This window comes from Sciurus carolinensis, chromosome 17 (genome assembly GCF_902686445.1).
Source record: "Sciurus carolinensis chromosome 17, mSciCar1.2, whole genome shotgun sequence".
Lineage (NCBI taxonomy): Eukaryota > Metazoa > Chordata > Mammalia > Rodentia > Sciuridae > Sciurus > Sciurus carolinensis.
Genome location: NC_062229.1, coordinates 1,629,261 through 1,648,342, shown reverse-complemented (window position 1 = coordinate 1,648,342; position 19,082 = coordinate 1,629,261). Strand labels below are relative to the sequence as shown.

Here is a 19,082-nt window from a genome sequence, read left to right as displayed (position 1 = left end):
AGGGTGTCGCGCGGGACAGTCTGTGTCCTGGGGAGGCAGGTCATGTCCTGGAAAGGGCTTGGGTTCGGGACTTCCCAGACCCCAGTGCCTGCAGTCACGGGCTCTTGGCACTGTGGGGTCACGTGTGGGACCTGGCAGGCAGGGGTGTGGCACCTGCCCTCGACTCTGGCACTTGCCTCCAGCTTGCTTCATGCCAGGCCCCTGAGGGGCCAGAGGTGGCCAGCAAGGAGTGGGACTGAGGGGAGGCCGGTGGTGGGGTGCCGGCCACTATGGGAAGGAGCCGGAGGGGCCTTTCTGGAGGTGACAGGAGAAGCGGCAGGACCTGCCTGGCTTGTGGGGCCCCGGTCCATCCCCAGCACCGAAAAAGAACAGTGTCCATGAGAAGCCACCGGGGAGCGTCCAGGCAGGGACGCTCAAGTGCCAAGGCCCTGGGCCTGGGCGGCGCCCCGGGTGTTGGCAGATCAGGAGTCGGGGTCATGGAGGAAGGGGCTGGGGGTTTGAGCAGAGCATTGTGGGAAGGGAGTGCAGTTTGGGTCCGATCGTGTATTTATTTATCTCTGCAGTGCCGGGGGCCAAAGCCGGGGCCTCGCGCCTGCCCAGCAAGGGCTCTTCACTGAGCCGCACCCCCAGACCTGGGTTGTGGTTTGTTTTACTTCTCGGTACTGGGGATGGAACCCAGGGGTGCTCTACCACTGAGCCACATTATTTTGAGACAGTATTTTGCCAAGTTGCCCAGGCTGGCCTCAAACTTGCAGTCCTCCTGCCTCAGCCTCCTGAGCTGCTGGGATTACAGGTGTGCACCATCGTGCAAAATTTGATTTTGCTGGCAGCAGGGGCCGCTGAGCACTCCAGCACACACCCCCACTTTGCAGACCCCAGGACCTCTCTTCCTCTCTCTTCTATGGCCCCCCGACTTTATCCTTCCGGTACAATCCTCCATGTCAGCCTTTTCAGTGAGGCCTCGCCCCACGTACCAGGTGGTGGGCCCTCGTTAATGTGCACACCCCCTGCCCCGCGTTGTTCCTTTTTACACACGGGTAGTTCTGTCATTTCCACGCTGTGATTCCTGCAGTCAGCTGCCCCTCTCTCCTGAGCTTAGCCTGCAGGGCTGGGGGCTGCTCTTCCTCACCCTTGTGTCCCTGTGCCTGGAGGGCGCTGGGCACTTGTCCTGGGTGCTCAGCCAATGCCCGTCTGCTGAAGAGGAGCCCTGTCTGCAGGGGCTCCTGTGCCCTTTCATGACTTGCCCGCCTAGAGGTCCAGCAGCAACAGGGGGCCTCCCCTAGCTGCCCCCACTGCCTAGCCACACGTCCACGGGAGGCGCTGTGGACCAGGACAGCTCCGCACAGTAGGCCTTGGCGTGTTTGCTGACTGACTTAATGGACTCAGGGTTCTCTCACACAAGATGGGAGCACGGGCTCCCCACTGCCAGGTGCGCTGGGTGAGGATGCTCCCGGGTGGTCGGGGTGGGCAGAGCCTCGCCCTCTGCTGGCAGAGCTGGCTCCCTCCCTGTGCCAGGCAGCCAGGCCGGGCCTGCCCACCTAGGAGGGCAGCCTCCTCCCAACACAGCCCCTGCTTCCAGAGGAGCAGCCCAGGCCCAGACTGCCCGGGCTGGCCGGGCTGTGCAGTGGAGCCTGGCTCCGTCCCTTCCCTGGCAGGTGTCCCTGCCTGCGCTTGGCAAGGCGGCTTCCTCCTGACCCTTCCATCTGAGCCCAATGTCACTGCCTGGGAAAAGCCATTTCTGACCCCAGACGGGTGCCCTCCCCACGGGGGGCAAGGAGCGCTGGTCGCTTCCTCGTCGGGGTGGAACCGTGGGCCTGGCCGCCAGCCTCAGTTTCCCCGCGGGCCCAGAGCGCGGGGACCGGGTCCCGAGCGCGCGCGCGCGGGGGGCGCGGGCGCCGGGCGGGGCGGCGGGGGCGGCGGCGCCACCTTAAGGCGGCCCTGCCCGCGGCTCCCGGCCGAGCCCCGCCGGAGGGAGGCGGCTCCGCGCGGGGCCCGCCGCCCGCGCCGCCGCCGAGCCGGCCGCCGACCTTCCCGCCGCCGCGCCCCCGCCCGCCGCGCGCCCCGCGCCGCCGCCCCCGCCCACATTGTCCAGCTCCGGCGGCGCCGGGCCTCTCGGACGGCAGGATGTACCCCCAGGGAAGGCACCCGGTGAGCGCGGGCCCGGGGCGCAGGGGGGTCGCCCCGCCGCCCCGGGCCGGGCGCTCAGACCCGCGCGTCCCCGCAGACCCCGCTCCAGTCCGGCCAGCCCTTCAAGTTCTCGATCTTGGAGATCTGCGACCGCATCAAGGAGGAATTCCAGTTTCTGCAGGCGCAGTACCACAGGTGAGGCGCCCGCGGCCGCCCGGCACCTGGAGCCCGAGGGCGGGGCCGCGCAGCCGGGCAGGTGGGCGCCCGGCGGGAGGGGCGGGGGCGGGCGCGCACGGGGGCGCGGGAGGGTTGCCAGGAAGTGGGGAGGGGGCCACCTCCTCACTTTGGAAACTGGCCCACGTGGGGCGTGGGGACCGCCTGTCCTCTCCTTCCCAGCCTCAAGCTGGAGTGTGAGAAACTGGCCAGTGAGAAGACAGAGATGCAGCGGCATTATGTCATGGTGAGGGGTCCCGGCCCCGCGGGGGCGGGAGAAGGGCTGGGCTGGGCTGGACCTCTCAGCCCCTGCTGGCCCCAGCGCTGCCCTCCCTACTGAAACCTGGGCTGGGTGGCATCCCGGCTTCCCCTGAGGGCACGGCTGTGGGGCCAGGTCCTGGGCACCTCCTAGGAGGGCAAAGGGGCTCCTCCAGCAGATCCCCTGATTCCTCCTCTGGACTCGCCTTCTGGGACCCCCATGGGTTGGGGGCTCTGTGGTGCTGATTCCCTGGCCAGGGTGCTCTTGAAGACCCCGGCGTCACCCGGCTGCGCCAGCCCTCCCCTGGCTCCTAGGCTTCCCATGGGCTCTTCCTTCGCAGTACTATGAAATGTCCTACGGGCTCAACATAGAGATGCATAAGCAGGTAACTGCAGGGTTGGGGTGTTCCTGAGGGAAGGTGGCATCAGTTTGGGGCAGAGCAGAGGCAGGAGCAGGGCTTATCCTGACTTCTCTGCAGAGGTCCTGGAGGGCTGATTTGGGAATGGGGAGCATTTCTCAGTCTCACGAAAGCAAAGTGATTTTCAGTTTCTGGGGACAGAAGCCAGCTGGAGCCAGCAGAGAGGCAGGCAGAGGGCAGGAGCTGGGTGTCCGCTGGAGGGCAGGCCGGGCATCTGGCTGGGAGGTTGTGGAGGTGCCTTTGTCCCAGGAAAGGCCCCGGTGGACGGTCTTGGAGGTCCCTTCCTGCCCAGCACCTGAGGTTTGGAGGTGGACCCTGGGAGACTGTTGGTAGTTTGGAGGTTCTGAGGTCCATTCCAGTGGTGTTGCCAGAAGGTTCTGAGATTGACTGGTCTTTGCTGAGATGTTTCCCCCAGGGTTCTGAGGGTGGTGTTAGCTTCTGGAATCGACTGCAGTGGCCCAAGGCTGCCCTGAGATTCTGAGACAGACCGGTGGCTTCTAAAGGCGGCAGAGGTCCTGGGCCTCGGAGTCCGACAGATGCTTAGATTCTGTCCGTCAGAGTGTCAGCGTCCATGGCAGAGTCCCCCATCGGGGCATGTGGGGTACCCGGGGTGTCCGCTCTGCCGTGCTCTCTGTGGCACGTCTGGACCCGAGGTCCTGTTCTGGGGGAGCCTAGTGTCATCCATGGGTGCGTGCAGTAGACACTCTCACCGGGAGAAAGACGCGGTGTCCTGCCCAGGCCCTGGGGATCTGGCCTGTGCCCTCCCGGCACGGGACTGGAGGGTGAACCCCCCAGATGCAGTACACCTGTTACTCGGGTGGAGGCAAAGCCCACGGTCCCCCCAGCCCGCCTCTCCTCGGCCTCTGCTGGGCACTCTGCTCACAACGAGGGCCACAGAACCCTCACTTGCATGTGTGACGCTGCCACCTGTGACTCACAGCATCCCCAGGTGGCAGATGACGCCCAGAGAGGGGCTGTGCCCAGGTGCGACGTGGGCCCACCAGCCTGGCACCCCGTGCCTCTGGGCTTCTGGGCATGCGGGCTGGGGCACTGCTCCCTGCAGGCCTGTGTGCGTCAGGGGTGGATTGAGTCACAGGACCTGAGTCTGGTGTCCGAACTCCAGGCCACCCTGGGCCTGTGCCTGGCTGGCCTCGGTGTCCCCAGTGCACCTGGGGCGCCGCTCCTGCCCCTGCTTGCCACCCGGGGAGCTGGCCAAGCCGGTCTTGTCGCTTCCCGCCAGGCGGAGATCGTGAAGCGGCTCAGCGGTATCTGCGCTCAGATCATCCCCTTCCTGACCCAGGAGGTGAGTGGGCCTGGTGGGGAGGGCGGCAGGTGCGGGGGCCGGCGGGCACCTCCGCGCTGGTCTGTGGTGTCCACTGGTGGAGGCGGGCACCGTGGAGGCAGCTGTCGGCCGAGGACGAGGATGGAGGGCTTTTCCCCCTGTGCGGTGACAAGCTGTAGAGCTGACCCCTCAGGCCCTGCAGCCAGGCCGCCGCCTCAGTCCCAATCCTGGCTGTGTGGCCTTAGACAAGACAGGTGCCTCTCTGTGCTTGTTTGCTTATCAGTGTGGTCACAAAGTGCCGATGAGCTGACCATGTGTACTGCCAAGAAGGGACGGGGCCTGGTCAGCGCCCCGTAAGGGGTGACACTTGAGTGGTGCTCAGTGGGGACCAGACAGAGATGGACACACTGCAGGTCCCCCCAGGAGGGCCCTGGAATTGGCAGATCCACAGGGACAGGAAGCAGCATGAGGGGAACAGGGGCTGGTGTGGAATGGGCAGAGCCTCAGTTTGCAGAGATGGAAAGTCCTGGAGGTGGCGGAGGGGACGGCCCGTGACTGCCGACTGCTCCCGCCTGGGCACTCACGCGTGGCGACACGGGTCGATTCTGTTGTGCATTCTGACAATGGCTCTGAGAAGATAGAACTAGCACAGATGTTCAGCAGCTGGAAGGAGCACTTCATCAAAACTTCAGAAACTGAAGTCAGCCTGGGAGAAACCCCCACTGTCTGGGCACAGGGCCTGTGACAGGCTGTGCCTGCTTCTGTCTGAAGTGTCTGGTGACAAGGAGAGTTTCTGCCTCAGGGTGGCCCTCGTGGCGGTGGGGACCAAGCGGAGGGGAGATGCGCAAGCCGGGTTGGACTCCCACTCCCTCTGAGGCTGAGGTTCCTGAGGCTCAGGACAGGAAGTGGTCCTGTCTGGGTGCAGGTTGTAGAAACGGCACCTGGAGTTGAGAGTGGGCACAGGGCCAGAGTGAGAAGGAAAAGAACCTTAGGAAGTTCAGGTAATAGGACTTTGGGAAGGAGTGACGAGAGGCCCATGTATCCGCCCCAGCTACTCTGTCCCCCTAGGCCAGGAATCTGCAAACTGCAGCCCACCTGCAAAATCTGGCCCTCTGGCCTGTTTTTGTAAATAAAGTTTTATTGGCACACAGCCACGCCATTGTCCTCCGTGGCATCCATTGCTGCTTTCCCACTGCAGTGGCAGAGTTGAGTCGGTACCTGACACCCCATTGCCCGCAGAGCCAGAGTGTTCACTCTCTGACCCTCTATAGAAGAAGGGGACCTGGACAGGCCCACACGGGCATGTCCTCCCACGGCCTCCTGCCGTCCTCAGGAGCACAGCGAGCAAACTGCCATAGGTCCAGGACACGCTGCTCTCCACACGCCACGTGGGAGCCTCGGCCGCGTGTGGCCACTTGCGTGACTGCGCAGCTGGGCCAGGCTCCACACCAATGGCAGGCTTGCCCAGCTGTGTGAGCCCTGGGTTCGTCCCTGGCACTGGGGATGAAGAAGTTCGCTGAGTGAAAGGCCAGAGGCAGGAGAACACAGAGAAGCCCGAGGAGGCCCGAGGGAGGCCCGGGGAGGCCCCGCACAGGAAGGCAGCTGGGTTGGGGGCTTCTGCAGGCCGCCCCCTCTTCCTCTGTGCCGCGGGCTGTTGGAACCCGCTGTAGGCAAGTGCTGGCCGCTGAGCCACTCCCACGGCCCCAGGCTGGCCCTTCTCTTCCTTGGCCTGGTGGGCGGTGGCTCTCCACTGGGGCCGTGCAGGCCAGCGCACTGGGTGCCCCTGGCCTGGAGCTGGTGGGGGCCAGGGACACTGCTCAGCAGCACCCAGGACCCACCCAGCAAGGGGCCCAGCCTGGAGCGCCGCAGCCTGGGGGGACCCAGGTGCGGAATCCGCACGGCCGCCCGCGGGTGCCTGACTGTGTTTACTGCTTGATTTAAAGAGGAGCGGGAGGGAAAGAGGGAGGCTGAAACGGGCGGGCGGCAGGAGGGCTGGGCGGCCGGGCCCTGCGGGCGGCGGGGCTCAGGGGGCCTCTGCCTGTGTCCCTGTCCAGCACCAGCAGCAGGTTCTCCAGGCCGTGGAGCGGGCCAAGCAGGTGACGGTGGGGGAGCTGAACAGCCTCATCGGGGTGAGTCCGCCGGCCCCCGCTGCCCTGGGGACAGCACCCCCAGGCCCCGGCCACCTGCCACTGGGAGGGAGGGGCAGGCAGCTGGCCGGGCTCTGGCTGCTCCAGGCCCCAGGCGTTGCCCCTGCCCTGCCCTGTCCCCCTGCACCCCGGGCCGGGCACTGCTGGGTGCCCTCCCGCCCGCCCTGGCCCATCCTTCCTCCCCTCTAGCAGCAGCAGCTCCAGCCGCTGTCCCACCACGCCCCCCCCGTGCCCCTCACCCCTCGCCCGGCCGGGCTGGTGGGCAGCAGTGCCACTGGGCTGCTCGCCCTGTCCGGAGCTCTGGCCGCCCAGGCTCAGCTGGCGGCGACTGCCAAGGAGGATCGAGCAGGTGCCGAGGCCGAGGGGCCCAGAGGTGAGCTGGTGTGGGCGGGTGGCAGGGCCCGCCCCAGGCTCAGCCTCGCCCCGCTGCGTGCTGGGCAGCTCTGCCCTCCTCAGGGCCCCCTTGCAAACAGGCCGGGAGGGACGGGCGGCTCGGGCGGGGCTGCTGGGATGGGCGCCCTCGCCCGACCAGAGCCTCCTCTCTTTCCCTCGCTGCCTCCTGCCTCCTGCCAGTGGAGAGAGCGCTGAGCAGGGTAAGTCCAGGGGCACCGGCACGTGCCGTGTGCACAGGGCCCGAGCAGGGCACTCTGGGCCTGGGGCCTCAGGAGACCCCAGTCCCCATCTTGCCCCAGCCCCCGTGGGGAGAAGCCCCGCCGCGGGGTTCACCCGTCAGCTTCTCCAGTGCTTCCGGGTCACGGGTGAGCGTCGCTCCATCACGCGCTGCGTCTGTTCTGCCCGCGGCCTATTCGTGAGCCACCCTGCAGGCCGTTCTTGTTATCAGCTGCAACAGGACCACCTGACACAGTGTGGTGGCCACCTTGTCACCCCGGGGCCCGGGAGACTGAGGCAGGAGGATGGCAAGGCCCAGGTCAACTGGGCCACTTAGCACGAGTCTATCTCTAAATAAAATGCAAAATAGGGCTGGGGGGTGGCTTAGTGGTTGAGTGACCCTGAGCTCAATCCCTGGTACCGAAAAAACAAAGCACGTTGGTGTTCCCGGAGAGGCTGGGCTCACAGAGGTGTGCGGGAGCCTGCCCTCCCTCCCCTGGGTAGCGCACGTGGAGATCAGGAGGCAGTGCTGGGTCCGGGGAGCCTGGTCCCATGGGCCTGCCGGACGTGAGCACTGAAGCCTCCCGTAGACACTAAAGGTCACGCGGTGGAGTGAACGCCAGTAGCGCGTCTTGTTTGACGCAGGGCCCAGACGCCTGTCCCTCCGGCCTGTATTCGGGAGGAACTCCGTTAGCGAGATATTTCCCATCTCCCTTGTCTGTGACTCCCCGGAGCGGAGTGCGCTCTGCATTCCGGGTGCGCCATGAGCACCCTGGGCACGTCACGGGCACCTGCGGCCCCTGGCAAGCCACCCAGTGGTAGCGAAGATCTTCAGGCAGCTCCAGAAACAAGCAGCTAACCAGGAAACACCCCAGGGGACAGGGTGCCAGGAAGGGCGTCCCCAGAGCAGGCTCCACTCCTGGGTTCTGTGGCCTTTCCACAAGGTCAGCGGCAGCAGGCCATCCCCTCGCTCATGCACCGTGGGCCTGGGAGAGTCCTGGGGGCCTCCGACTGGCTGGGATGCAAAGCCTGCAGGGTCCGTGTGCTCCGGCCTCCGGGTCTGGGGCCCCCGGCCACGCCCAGCCCCAGCCGTTCCATTATATTTTGAGACAGGGTCTTGCTAAGCTGCCCAGGCTGGCCTTGAACTTGCTATCCTGCCTCAGCCTCCTGGGCAGCTGGGGTGACAGGTGCGGCCACCACGCCCCACCATGTGGCCTTGTAAGGACACCAGTCACTGGACTTGGTGCCACCCCCACCCAGCACGACCACGTCTTAGCTGTCACTCATCTGTTGCTCTCGCCTTGCTGATTGACACCACCCAGGTCTATTGCTCTGTGGGGACACATTCAGGTTCCGTTGCACATGGAATTTGGTGCCCACTGTCCAGCCCCCCACGAGGACCTCCTGAGATGACCCCTGGTGTCGGGGATGCTGGCCTCTTGTGGATCTGTTTCCTTCGCGTGTCGCATACGCGCACATGTGGGGTCACCCAGGGGAGCTGAGAGCAGGAGTCCCGCAGGGTGAGGAAGCAGTGGGTCTTTGCTCTGATCAGCTCCGGGGGCCTGGGCCACGCCTGGGGACACGTGTGGTCGTCCCACTGGGAGCTCCTGGTCTGGAGTGGGTGGAGGCCAGGGTGGCTGCCCAGCAGCTGCAGGGCCCAGGAACACCCCAGAGAGGGTCCAGGTTGATGTGGGGCACTCCGGCTGTGCTGTGTTGGACATGGGCGGCAGGTCCCCACAGCCTGACTTCCCTGCGTCTTCCCAGCAAACCTGGGGAGTGGGCACGGGGAGCCCCATTATATAGATGAGGAAACAGAGTCAGAGAGGTTTGGTGACTTGGCCCAGGTCACACAGCAAGCCAGAAGCCACACTGGCCCCGGGCCCAGGCGAGCGCCTCTGTGCCTAGGGTTCTGTGGCTTGCTGCTTCTGCTTCAGTGACATCTGTTCCACGCTTTGGTGCCGCGGTGTCTGCCTTGTCCGTCTGCGTTTCAGAGTGCTGGGGCTGAGCTCTATTCCAGGCCAGGGCTCCGAGGGAGCCGTGTCCCCCGCACTGGGCTTCCCACCTGTCCGCGGAGTCAGGCTCTGGGGCAGGACCTGGGTGTCACATGTGGCCCTGCCAGGGCCCCTGTCTCCCGCTCTGCCCACCCCCCCGCAAGGGACTCACCATTGCTCCCCGTGAGCCGAGAGCTCAGCCCTGAATCTTCCCTCTGGAGGCCCATTTTCCAGATGGGAAGCTTGGGGTACAGACCCCCAAAACAGCAGGGGGGCCCTCAGCCATGGTGGGAGCCCAGGGCCCTGACCCTTCCCCGCCGGCTCGTCTCCCCAGAGTGCGTCCCCCTCACCCCCCGAGAGTCTGGTGGAGGAGGAGCGACCCAGTGGCCCTGGTGGCAACGGGAAGCAGAGACCCGAGGACAAGGACCTGCCAGGACCTTGTGTGAGTTGGGGGCAGGTGGAGGATTGGGGCGCCATGCACGGCCCAGCTCAGGGCCCGGCTCGCCCCTGGGAGCCCGACCGTGTCCACTGCGCTCACTCAGCGTAGCCCCAGGCCGCCAGCCCAGAGGGTGGCCCTGTCTCTGTGGCCTCTGGACGGGGCTGCCGAGGTCACCTCGGTGGCCTCTCTCCTCCGTGCTTGCCCCTGGCGTCCCCTCCCGCTGCCTTTGGGAAACCAGCCTCCATGGGCCCTCAGGTCTCCCCAGGGCCCTCTCGTTGGGACTTGCTGCGGACCTGTAGCCTCGAGCTCCCACCTGGCCACCGGGCCCTGCCGCGCGGCGGGGCAGCCGGCGGGTCTTCCATCTTCCCGTGGGCCGCAGCTCCTGTGGATGCCCCAGCTCATTTTCACTTAGGGAAGAAAGCGCGTGGGTGTGAGCGAGTCCTCGAGTGCTTGCCTGGCACGTGGAGGCCCCGGGCTCACAAGGAAAGGGCACGGGAGGGACGTCAGCAAACTCGCCTGCGGCAAACCTGGCCTCCAGGATGCAGGCTGCACCTGGGTCTTCCTGGTGTCCAGGAAACCAGATGTTGCCCAAAGGTGGCCTCCGGTACCAGAGTCCAAGCCGCCTGTGCTCCTGACCAGAGCGCGCAGGACCGTGCTTCTGTACCAGATGGAGCCTTGGGCTTGGTCTTTCCACCAGCAGCACCGGGGAGCCATAGAAGGATCTAGGCAGAGGTGGAGCTGGGTCTTGGAAGAACGGGCTGCCTGAAGAGGGCAGGGCTGAGACCAGGGGCCCCAGGAGGCCTGGGAGGCAGGGCTGGGGTGGGCGAGCAGCCGGCCACACAGGGCTGCTGGGAGACTGGCTTCTGGTCCCTGCCTCTCCCTCGCCAAGAGCGCTGAGGCCAAGAGGCTGGACCCTTGGGACGCTGGGCTCTGTCCCTCTACTCCTTTCCACTGGGGACACCCCCCAGGGCCATCCCGGTACTGCCAGCCTTCCTTCTGCCGCGGCACGCAGGCCGTGGAGGTCTAGACAGTACGGCCACGCCAGGACTCCCTCTTGGGAGATGTTAGGGGTGCGGAGGCAGGGGCATGACCAGAATGAGCTCCCTCCTCCCCCAGGAAAGCGACGAGGACAAGAGTGACTACAACCTGGTTGTGGACGAGGTGAGCCGGGGTCCACGCTCCCCGATGCAGGCGGCCGGGGGCCTTCTGGAATGGGCAGAGGCCGTGGGGTCCCGGCCCCTCTGTGAGACGGCTGGGATGGGACAGCCTGGGCAGGAAGTGTCCCTGTCACAGCACAGGCGGGGAAGCAAAGGCACCGAGCGCGGCGTCAAGCCGGGCTCCCGTGGTCTGGGGAAGGGTCGCCGCTCCCTGGCCCCTCTGTCCCTTCAGGGGACAGTGCCCAGCCCTTACCAAGCAGCTGCTGCCTCCAGACCCACTCAGCAGACACCCGAGGCCCAGGTGACCAGCTGCCCGTGCCAGAGGTGGACGCGCAGCTGGGGGCAATGAGAGAAGGGCTCCCAGTTCACCTTGACGTCTCCCCCAACCCAGGACCAGCCCTCCGAGCCCCCCAGCCCGGCCACCACCCCCTGTGGAAAGGCATCCATCTGTGTCCCTGCCCGTGGGGACCTTGTGGACAGTCCAGCCTCCCTGGCCTCCAGTCTTGGCTCACCACTCCCCAGACCCAAGGAGCTCATCCTGGTAAGAGGTGGGGAGTCTTGAAACTCCATTTATCCCAGGGGCCTGAAAACAGACACAGTGGGGGGGACATGAGTGGGGCTCAGACCCACTGCTTCCTCATGATTCCTTTGTCCTCTAATTTTTCCTGCAAAGATCCACTTTGTGGAGCCTCAGTAGTAAATATTTTAAAAGCAGCTTCGTAACTAAACTTGGAAAATAAATATTAAGAACAACTCTCCCGGGCTGGGGAGACAGCTCAGTTGGTAGAGTGCTTACCTCCAACGTACAAGGCCCTGGGTTCAACCCCAGCACCGCAAAAAAAAAGAAGAAGAAAAACTCCACCTTACCTGGAAACCAGGTGTCCTTGCAATGGACAGTAAGTCCCACAGAGATGGGCCCCGGGAAAACCCCACTAGAGGACTGGCACTCTCTGGGCTGGACTTAGACCCACGAGTGTGGAGCCCTCCCAGGGGCCTTCAGAGCCCCCCAGCCCCAGGCGGAGGGGAGAGCTGTCCGGGAAGAGCCAGCCTCCTACAGTGCTCCCAAGACCGGCGTCCTTCCTGGACAGCTGCATGGACCAGCCAGAGGCTCCTGGCATGCGCAGTCCCTTCCGTGCAAATCCCCCCAGGACCCTGGCCCACACTCACCCTCGGAGGAGGTTGGTTTCTAGGCCTCCCCTCCCAGAGGGTTGCCATGGTGACCGCCAGAGGTTGGGGCTGTTCCCTCCCCGCAGGGAGGCCTCTGGGGATGTGGCAAAGCTCAGCTCTGCAGGGGACACCCCAGTCCTCCCGACCCCACCCTCTCCCTGGGCGTGTGGGCCTGGCCGGGGCAGTTTGTGTAGCCGGGAAGCCACATTGGACACTAGACAAGAACAGCTTTCCAAAGGCAGAGGAGGCGGGCACGGAGCCCTCCCGGGTCTGGCTGTGGGTGAGGAGGAACCCGGTGCACCCTGGCTTGCCCACTTGGTCCTCCCGGGACCGCCGGCCTCGGGCGTGGCAGCCTCTGGGCGTGGCAGCCTCTGGGCGTGGCCACTGGCTCGGGTCCCCGCCCCCCAGTCTCCCACCTCCTTCCCAGCCTTCTGGAATGAGGCGCAGTGGCCTCGCACGGCGGCAGCACCCGGTCGCCGCCATCCTTCCCACGTGTGCAGACAGTCCGTGGCCCCCGGGCCGGTGGCCCTGTGGCCCTGTGGCGCCTCCTGCCCCGTTCCTGACGGGACCCCTGGGCGCTTGGTCCTGCTCCTCTCTGCAGAACGACCTTCCCACGGGCACGCCTGCTTCCAAATCCTGCGACTCCTCTCCGCCCCAGGACGCGCCCACCCCCGGGCCCAGCTCAGCCAGTCACCTCTGCCCGCTGGCCGCCAAGCCCGCGCCGTCCACCGACAGTGTGGGTGAGTGCAGCCTGCTGCCGCCCGGCTGGGCCTGCTCCGGGGGCTCTCAGAAGATGGGAGGACGGGGCGGGGTCCCAGCCCTGCCCGGCATGCCCTGGGGGGCCTCCGGCTCTCAGACTCCTCCTCACCCTGGCTGGACACCTGGGGAAACTGAGGCCCAGAAAACCGAAGTGACTTCCTCTGGGGCTTCAGCCTGGTGCACCTGGTGTTGAGTCAGGCTTGGGTTCTGGGCCAGGAGTGGCCAGTCACCAGCTCTGTGACCCTGGACAAGGGACCCAGCCTCTCTGAGCCTGTTTCCTACCCGTGACGCCAGGGCTGGCGACGCTGTGCTGGTTCTGGGCTCCCTCAGGGCTGCGGGTGGTACGGAGGCGACCCAGGCCCCCACATTCCCAGCCCTGCACGAGCAGGGTGGGGGTAGGAGAGGGACGAGAGTGACTGCTGAATGTGGGGTGGGGAGCCCGTTCCTAAAGCACGGGTGGACCCCGGGTGGGTTTTGGAGAATGAGCCAACCCAGGGACTGGAAAGACACGCCACCCAGAGGAGCGGTGCCCGGGGTCGGGAGCAGCCAGGGCTTGGAATCCTGGAGGCCGCGTGGAGGGACGGGCATGGGGTGGTGAAGACCTGTCCTTCTCACTCAGCCCTGAGGAGCCCCCTGACTCTGTCCAGCCCCTTCACCACGACCTTCAGCCTGGGCTCCCACAGCACCCTCAATGGGGACCTCTCCATGCCCGGCTCCTACGTCAGTCTCCACCTGTCCCCCCAGGTCAGCAGCTCTGTGGTGTACGGACGCTCCCCCATGGTGAGTCCAGCTGTGCGGGCACCAGCAGGGCCCAGGGGCAGGGGCCTGGGGGTGGAAACACTACCCAAGGAGAGGCAGGAGGATGGCCGAAGGGGTGGGCCCTGGCTCGGCAGGTGTGCAGGTGACCTGAGGGTCTCAGGAGCCCACAAGCTTCACCTGACTCAGACCCCTGGCTGTGGGCAAAGGCAGCCGTGAGTGAAGTGGAGGGCAATGGAAACGGGACTGCACTGTGTAGCTGTGGGAGCTGGGTCAGCTTCAGGACCCTCCCGACACTGGGGCTCCTGAAGACAGCTGTGAGAGTTCACAGCAGGGGGCAGAGGTGGGTGGGAGGCGCTGGCCCCAGGCGACCCTCTCTGGCCTTTTGCAGATGGCATTTGAGTCACACCCCCACCTCCGAGGGTCGTCCATCTCCTCCTCCCTGCCTGGCATCCCGGGGGGAAAGCCGTGAGTACCGGGTGGGGTTCCCTGGGCCCAGCCCGCCTCCTGCCACCTCCAGGTGCTGCACTGTGCATTGGGGTTTCCTCGCACCCTTCCAGGGGTTCCAAACACAGTTCCTGGAGGAGGGTGCAAAGCACATGGTATGGCCATCTACAGGGTGGTTCTGCCCCCAGGGACCCTTGGCCACACCAGGGGACATTTGTGGTGGTCAGTGGGGCAGGGGGAGCTCCTGCATAGAGTGGTAGAGGCCGGGGACACTGCTCCGCACCCTGCAGCACCCCAGAAAATGATTTGACTCCAGGTATCACTAGAATTTTCTGCAGTGAGAATGTTCTAGACCTTCTGTGGTCTAAGTCAGTCATGTGTGACTTCTGAGCACTTGAAATGTGTTAGTGCAGCCAAGGAGCTGAAATTTAAAAGATTTTAAGTCATCATCCCAGCCAGTTGGCAGGTGGAGGCAGGAGGATGGCAAGTTGGAGGCCAACCTCAGCCACTTAGCAAAATCCTGTCTCAAAAAATAAAAGGGCTGGGTCTGTAGCTCAGTGGTAGATCACCCCTGGGTTCAACCCCCAGAACAAAAAAGAAGAGACCAAGTTGGGTTCACTGGCCCCGGTCAGCAGCCAGTAGCTGGGTCTCGGGGGCATCTTCATGGGTCCTGATCCAGCAAGCGTGTTGAATGCTGGCTTGGCGTGCGCCAGGCCACCACCCAGGTCCTTTCTGTCCTGGTCACACTCCCATCGCTCCCACCACGTCCTCCTGACCTTTCCCTAATGTGCCGGTGGCGCCCCCGCACGGCTGCAGGGAGGGCGCAGAGGGCCTGCCCCGGTGGTCACGGCCGCCTTCCACGCAGGGCCTACTCCTTCCACGTGTCTGCGGACGGGCAGATGCAGCCGGTGCCCTTCCCCTCGGACGCGCTGGTGGGCGCAGGCATCCCGCGGCACGCCCGGCAGCTGCACACGCTGGCGCACGGGGAGGTGGTGTGCGCAGTCACCATCAGTGGCTCCACGCAGCACGTGTACACGGGCGGCAAGGGCTGCGTGAAGGTGTGGGACGTGGGCCAGCCCGGCGCCAAGACGCCGGTGGCCCAGCTGGACTGCCTGGTGAGGGCGGCTCTGCGCGCGAGGGGCGGGGCTTGAACCAAGGGGCGGGGCTGCAGGCAACCAGGGTGGGGTTTGGACTCGGAGGGGCGGGGCTTGCATGCCAATGGGTGGAGCTACTCCCAGGCTGGGGAGATGCGACCTCCAGCCAGGGTCCAAGAGGTGTGGCCGGGGCCAGTGACTAGCCCTTGCCGCCTCTTGCTGACCCCAGAACCGGGACAACTACATTCGTTCCTGCAAGCTGCTGCCTGACGGCCGGAGTCTGATTGTGGGCGGCGAGGCCAGCACTTTGTCCATTTGGGACCTGGCGGCGCCCACCCCCCGCATCAAGGCCGAGCTGACCTCCTCCGCGCCGGCCTGCTATGCCCTGGCGGTCAGCCCGGATGCCAAGGTCTGCTTCTCCTGCTGCAGCGATGGCAACATTGTGGTGTGGGATCTGCAGAACCAGACCATGGTCAGGTGGGTGGCTGGTGACGCCTGACCTCCAGCAGGTGCCTTCCCACCCTGTGCGCTGGGTGTGTGCTGGAGACGCCCAGACTCCAGAACAGACAGGGCCCTGCTCTCTCCAGGCAGTTCCAGGGCCACACGGATGGTGCCAGCTGCATCGACATTTCTGACTATGGCACTCGGCTCTGGACTGGTGGCCTGGACAACACTGTGCGCTGCTGGGATTTGCGGGAGGGTCGACAGCTGCAGCAGCATGACTTCAGCTCCCAGGTGGGCTGGCTGTGGGTCTGGTGGGAGTTCCAGGATCCCAGACTCCTTTCCTGTCCTCAGTGGGTGGCACAATTCCAGATTCAGGATGGGATTATTTGAGCCCTTCTTTCTTGTCCGCCAGATCAATCCACAGGCCATCCCCTTTAATTCTCCAAAAACATAGGATAATACAAAAGGCCTGATCATGTTAAGCTATGAGGCCACTGAGATCCTCAGATCATCTTCCCGCATGTTCTTGTCCACCCATTCGTGTCTTCTCATCTCACTGTATAGCTGGTTTCTCCTCAGCTTTCAGCCTCTGGACTCAATGGAGAGCTCCTGACAGCTCCCCTCCCCACTGAGGACTCACCCTGGGAGCCACTGACCTGAGGGGACAGGTGGAGGCTTATGTGGGACAGAAACTGGGCTTGGAGAGGTCCCTGCGCAGGGTGCTGTGGTGGTCAAGGCTGAAGGATGTGGGGAAGTGGCCGGGAGGATGCAGGGGTCTCAGGACTGAGTGGAGCGTCAGGAATGGGTCTTCAGGCTGGGACTCTGAAACCCTCGGTCTTCCCTTCTATCTCTCGGTCGCTTCTGCACGTGTCCCACCTGCCGGAAGACCGGGGAGGCTGGGGTGGAGCTGGCCCTAGTCCCCCCGGTGCCCAGGACGGGCTCCGTGCAGGGTGGGGGAACACCGAGTCCTTTCAGGTGGAAACAAGGAGCAGGCCTTGGCCGGTGGGCAGAGTTCCAGCTGGGTCTCGGAAGTCCTGGCTTCCAGGCTTGGTCTGACCTTGAGCCTTTATCGAATCTCCTGGCCTCACCCGCTGCTCAAGGGGAGGCTTGTCGGCCTGGCTTCCTCCCCTGCCTCCCCTGCCAGGCGCCCCCAGAGCTGTCGTGAGCTCAGAGCAGATAATGGCTGTGCTCTGGGTTGCTGTGACTCTGATTAATACTAAATTGGACGTGGCTTACCCAGGCGGCCCTGGCCAGCTGCCACGGCTCTCCGCCAACAGAGAATGTGGGCCCCACCTCCGAAGGGGTCCCGGATCCCCGCTCTTCCCTCTTCCCTCTTCCCCTAGATCTTTTCCCTGGGCCACTGCCCCAACCAGGACTGGCTGGCGGTGGGCATGGAGAGCAGCAGCGTGGAGATCCTGCACGTGCGCAAGCCGGAGAAGTACCAGCTGCACCTGCACGAGAGCTGCGTGCTGTCGCTCAAGTTCGCCTCCTGCGGTATGCCTCGCCCCCGCCCTGCCTCGCCCCGCCTGTCATCCCCGCGGCCCTGGAGGCCGAGGCAGGAGGATCGCTAGCTCGAGTCAGGTTGGGCAGTCTAGCCAGAGCCTGTCCCCAAATTTAAAAAGTGGGGGTGGATGGAGATGTAGGTGGGTGAGGGGTCGCGGGGTTTAGCCCCCAGTACCCCCACCTCCCCCCACATGCAGAGTCGGATTTGCTCAGGCATGCGCATGACAGCTGTTGCAGCTGTCGGGGCTCCGTCCTCGAGGGTGTGGGAGCCCCTGCCGCATTGGCTTTGCAGCAGTGAAGTGGGGGCAGAGAGGGGGCGGCTGGGCCCGTGCCTCCCTCCCCAGCCAGCGGCCCACAGGGTCCTCACTACCTCCCCAGGGCGCTGGTTCGTGAGCACCGGGAAGGACAACCTGCTCAACGCCTGGAGGACGCCCTACGGAGCCAGTATCTTCCAGGTATGCAGGGCGCCGGGCCACTCAGCCCACGGGCCATGCGCCCTGGCCCGCCTTAGAAAGCTTCTGACGCGGTAAAACTCGCAAGGTCAACTTGACTGTCGGCCCTGGCAGAGCTCAGCCCCTGGCAGGGGCCGGGCAGGGGCCGGTCAGGGGCCGGTCAGGGGCCGGGCTGGGTCCCCACTCCACCTTCAGGGCTCCCCATCTCCCCCCCCCAGGCTCCGCCCCCTCCACACCCGCTCCCGCCCCCTGCTGCTTCCCTCTGGCTCTGAGATGTCAGGGACCTCCTGGGGCTGACCCTGCAGCGTGCAGAGGTGTTGGGGAGACCTCCTTTGTGTGGTAGAGAGGCTCCTGCCCCTATGGCCTCGCTGCCTCCGCCCTGAGGCTGCTCCAGAATCCTCACCCTCCAGGGGCACTTGCTATTATACCCATCCCCCTGGCTGTGGAGTGACTTTTATACTTTTAAAGGATTATAAAAAAAAAAAAATAGGAGGATAGGAGGCCGCAACGGAGACTTATTTGGACTTGAGGCAAAGCCTAAAAAGTATTTACAGTCAGGCTCTCTGCAGAGTTTGCTGACCCTTGGACTTGGTCCTTGTGCTGGGAGCCTCGGCCCTCTGCTGGGCTGTGTGGCTGCATGCTGGTGCATGCCCTCTCTGAGCTTCCCGGGAGAGGGCCGCCCTGCAGTTTCTTCTCTCCCTGTTGGGAGAACATAGGCGCTGCCCTTCCTGAGAGAGCTCGCCTGCTCAGCAAGGCTCCGCCCCAGCCCCAGCTGCTTCTCCACGGAGGCTGGATCAGGGCAGAGCCCCGTCCTGGGTCGGAAGTACCCCTGGGTGGAAACAGGCAGGTATCACGGGACACGCGCAGAACAGTCCGCTGGGCTGCTCGCCCGAGGCACGCCCTCCTACAGACCCTGCGTAGGGGTGAAGGCAGCAGCTGTCCAGCGGCTGTGGGCTGAGCATCCAAAGTCGGTGTCCACACCCCTCGAGAAAAACAGGCTGTCCCGCTTCCCGGGCCAGGACGTCCTGGCCCTGCTGTCCTGGCCCGCACGCCGTCCGCCTCACTTCTCCGCTCTCCCTCCTGCTGTCTGCAGTCCAAGGAATCCTCCTCGGTCCTGAGCTGCGATATCTCCAGGAACAACAAGTACATCGTGACGGGCTCGGGGGACAAGAAGGCCACCGTGTATGAGGTGGTCTACTGAGGAGGGCCACCTCGGGCTGGCGACGCCGGCCCTCCCCCCGAGACTTCACACTCTGGGGAAATAAAGGTCTTTACCACACCGCCACCGCTGCTTCTTCCCGGCTGAGGGCAGCCCACGTGCTGGGCAGAGGCCACTGCAGGAGGACCAGCCAGGCACCGGGCGGGGCTGGGGGCCAAGTAACGCGCTCCCCTCCCGGAGCTCTGCCAAGTGCCCCCAGTGGCCCCTGGGCCCAGGCGGCATCAGCATGGAGCGCCACCCCAGGTGGGGCGGAGGGGCTGCCCGTGGTCCTCAAAGCTCTGGCCAGCCCGGTGTACAGGGCACCACGGTCCCTGCGTCCTGTAGCCAGCCCTGCGTCATCAGGACAAAGTACCAGAGACCATCAGCTTATAAAGAGGGAAGGTTTATTCTGGCTCTTGGGTCTGGACCTTTCCGTCTACGGTCGGTTGGCCCATTGCTTCTGGCTGGGGCAGCACATCAGTGGTGGAGGAAGCCTCTCAGCTCCTGGTGACCACCAGGCGAGGAGAGGGCATGCCCCCAATGACCTAAGACCTCCCACAGTGCCCCACCTTTCTCCCGGGGCTGGAGATGGAACCTGGGCCTCGTGTGCTACACCCCCA

The 19,082-nt window shown here is 64.9% G+C and overlaps 1 protein-coding gene across 2 annotated transcripts; it reads left to right on the top strand.

The window, feature by feature from the left end:
• The first annotated feature begins 1,971 nt into the window (after window positions 1-1,971).
• On the top strand, window positions 1,972-18,543 carry Tle2 (TLE family member 2, transcriptional corepressor). 2 transcript variants are annotated; one of them, XM_047530559.1, is made up of 20 exons: window positions 1,972-2,148; window positions 2,225-2,322; window positions 2,524-2,587; window positions 2,940-2,984; window positions 4,258-4,320; window positions 6,354-6,428; window positions 6,639-6,819; window positions 7,020-7,039; window positions 9,381-9,488; window positions 10,602-10,646; window positions 11,034-11,183; window positions 12,411-12,549; window positions 13,188-13,348; window positions 13,716-13,792; window positions 14,637-14,886; window positions 15,095-15,342; window positions 15,453-15,600; window positions 16,653-16,803; window positions 17,191-17,267; window positions 18,358-18,543. In XM_047530559.1, exons 1-20 carry the CDS (start codon window positions 2,125-2,127, stop codon window positions 18,463-18,465), a joined length of 2,232 nt encoding a protein of 743 aa, XP_047386515.1. In that variant the 5' UTR covers window positions 1,972-2,124; the 3' UTR covers window positions 18,466-18,543. The 2 variants fall into 2 exon arrangements, with proteins under 2 accessions (XP_047386515.1, XP_047386514.1); XM_047530558.1 differs by having other exon boundaries at window positions 6,636-6,819.
• The last annotated feature ends 539 nt before the right edge of the window (window positions 18,544-19,082 follow it).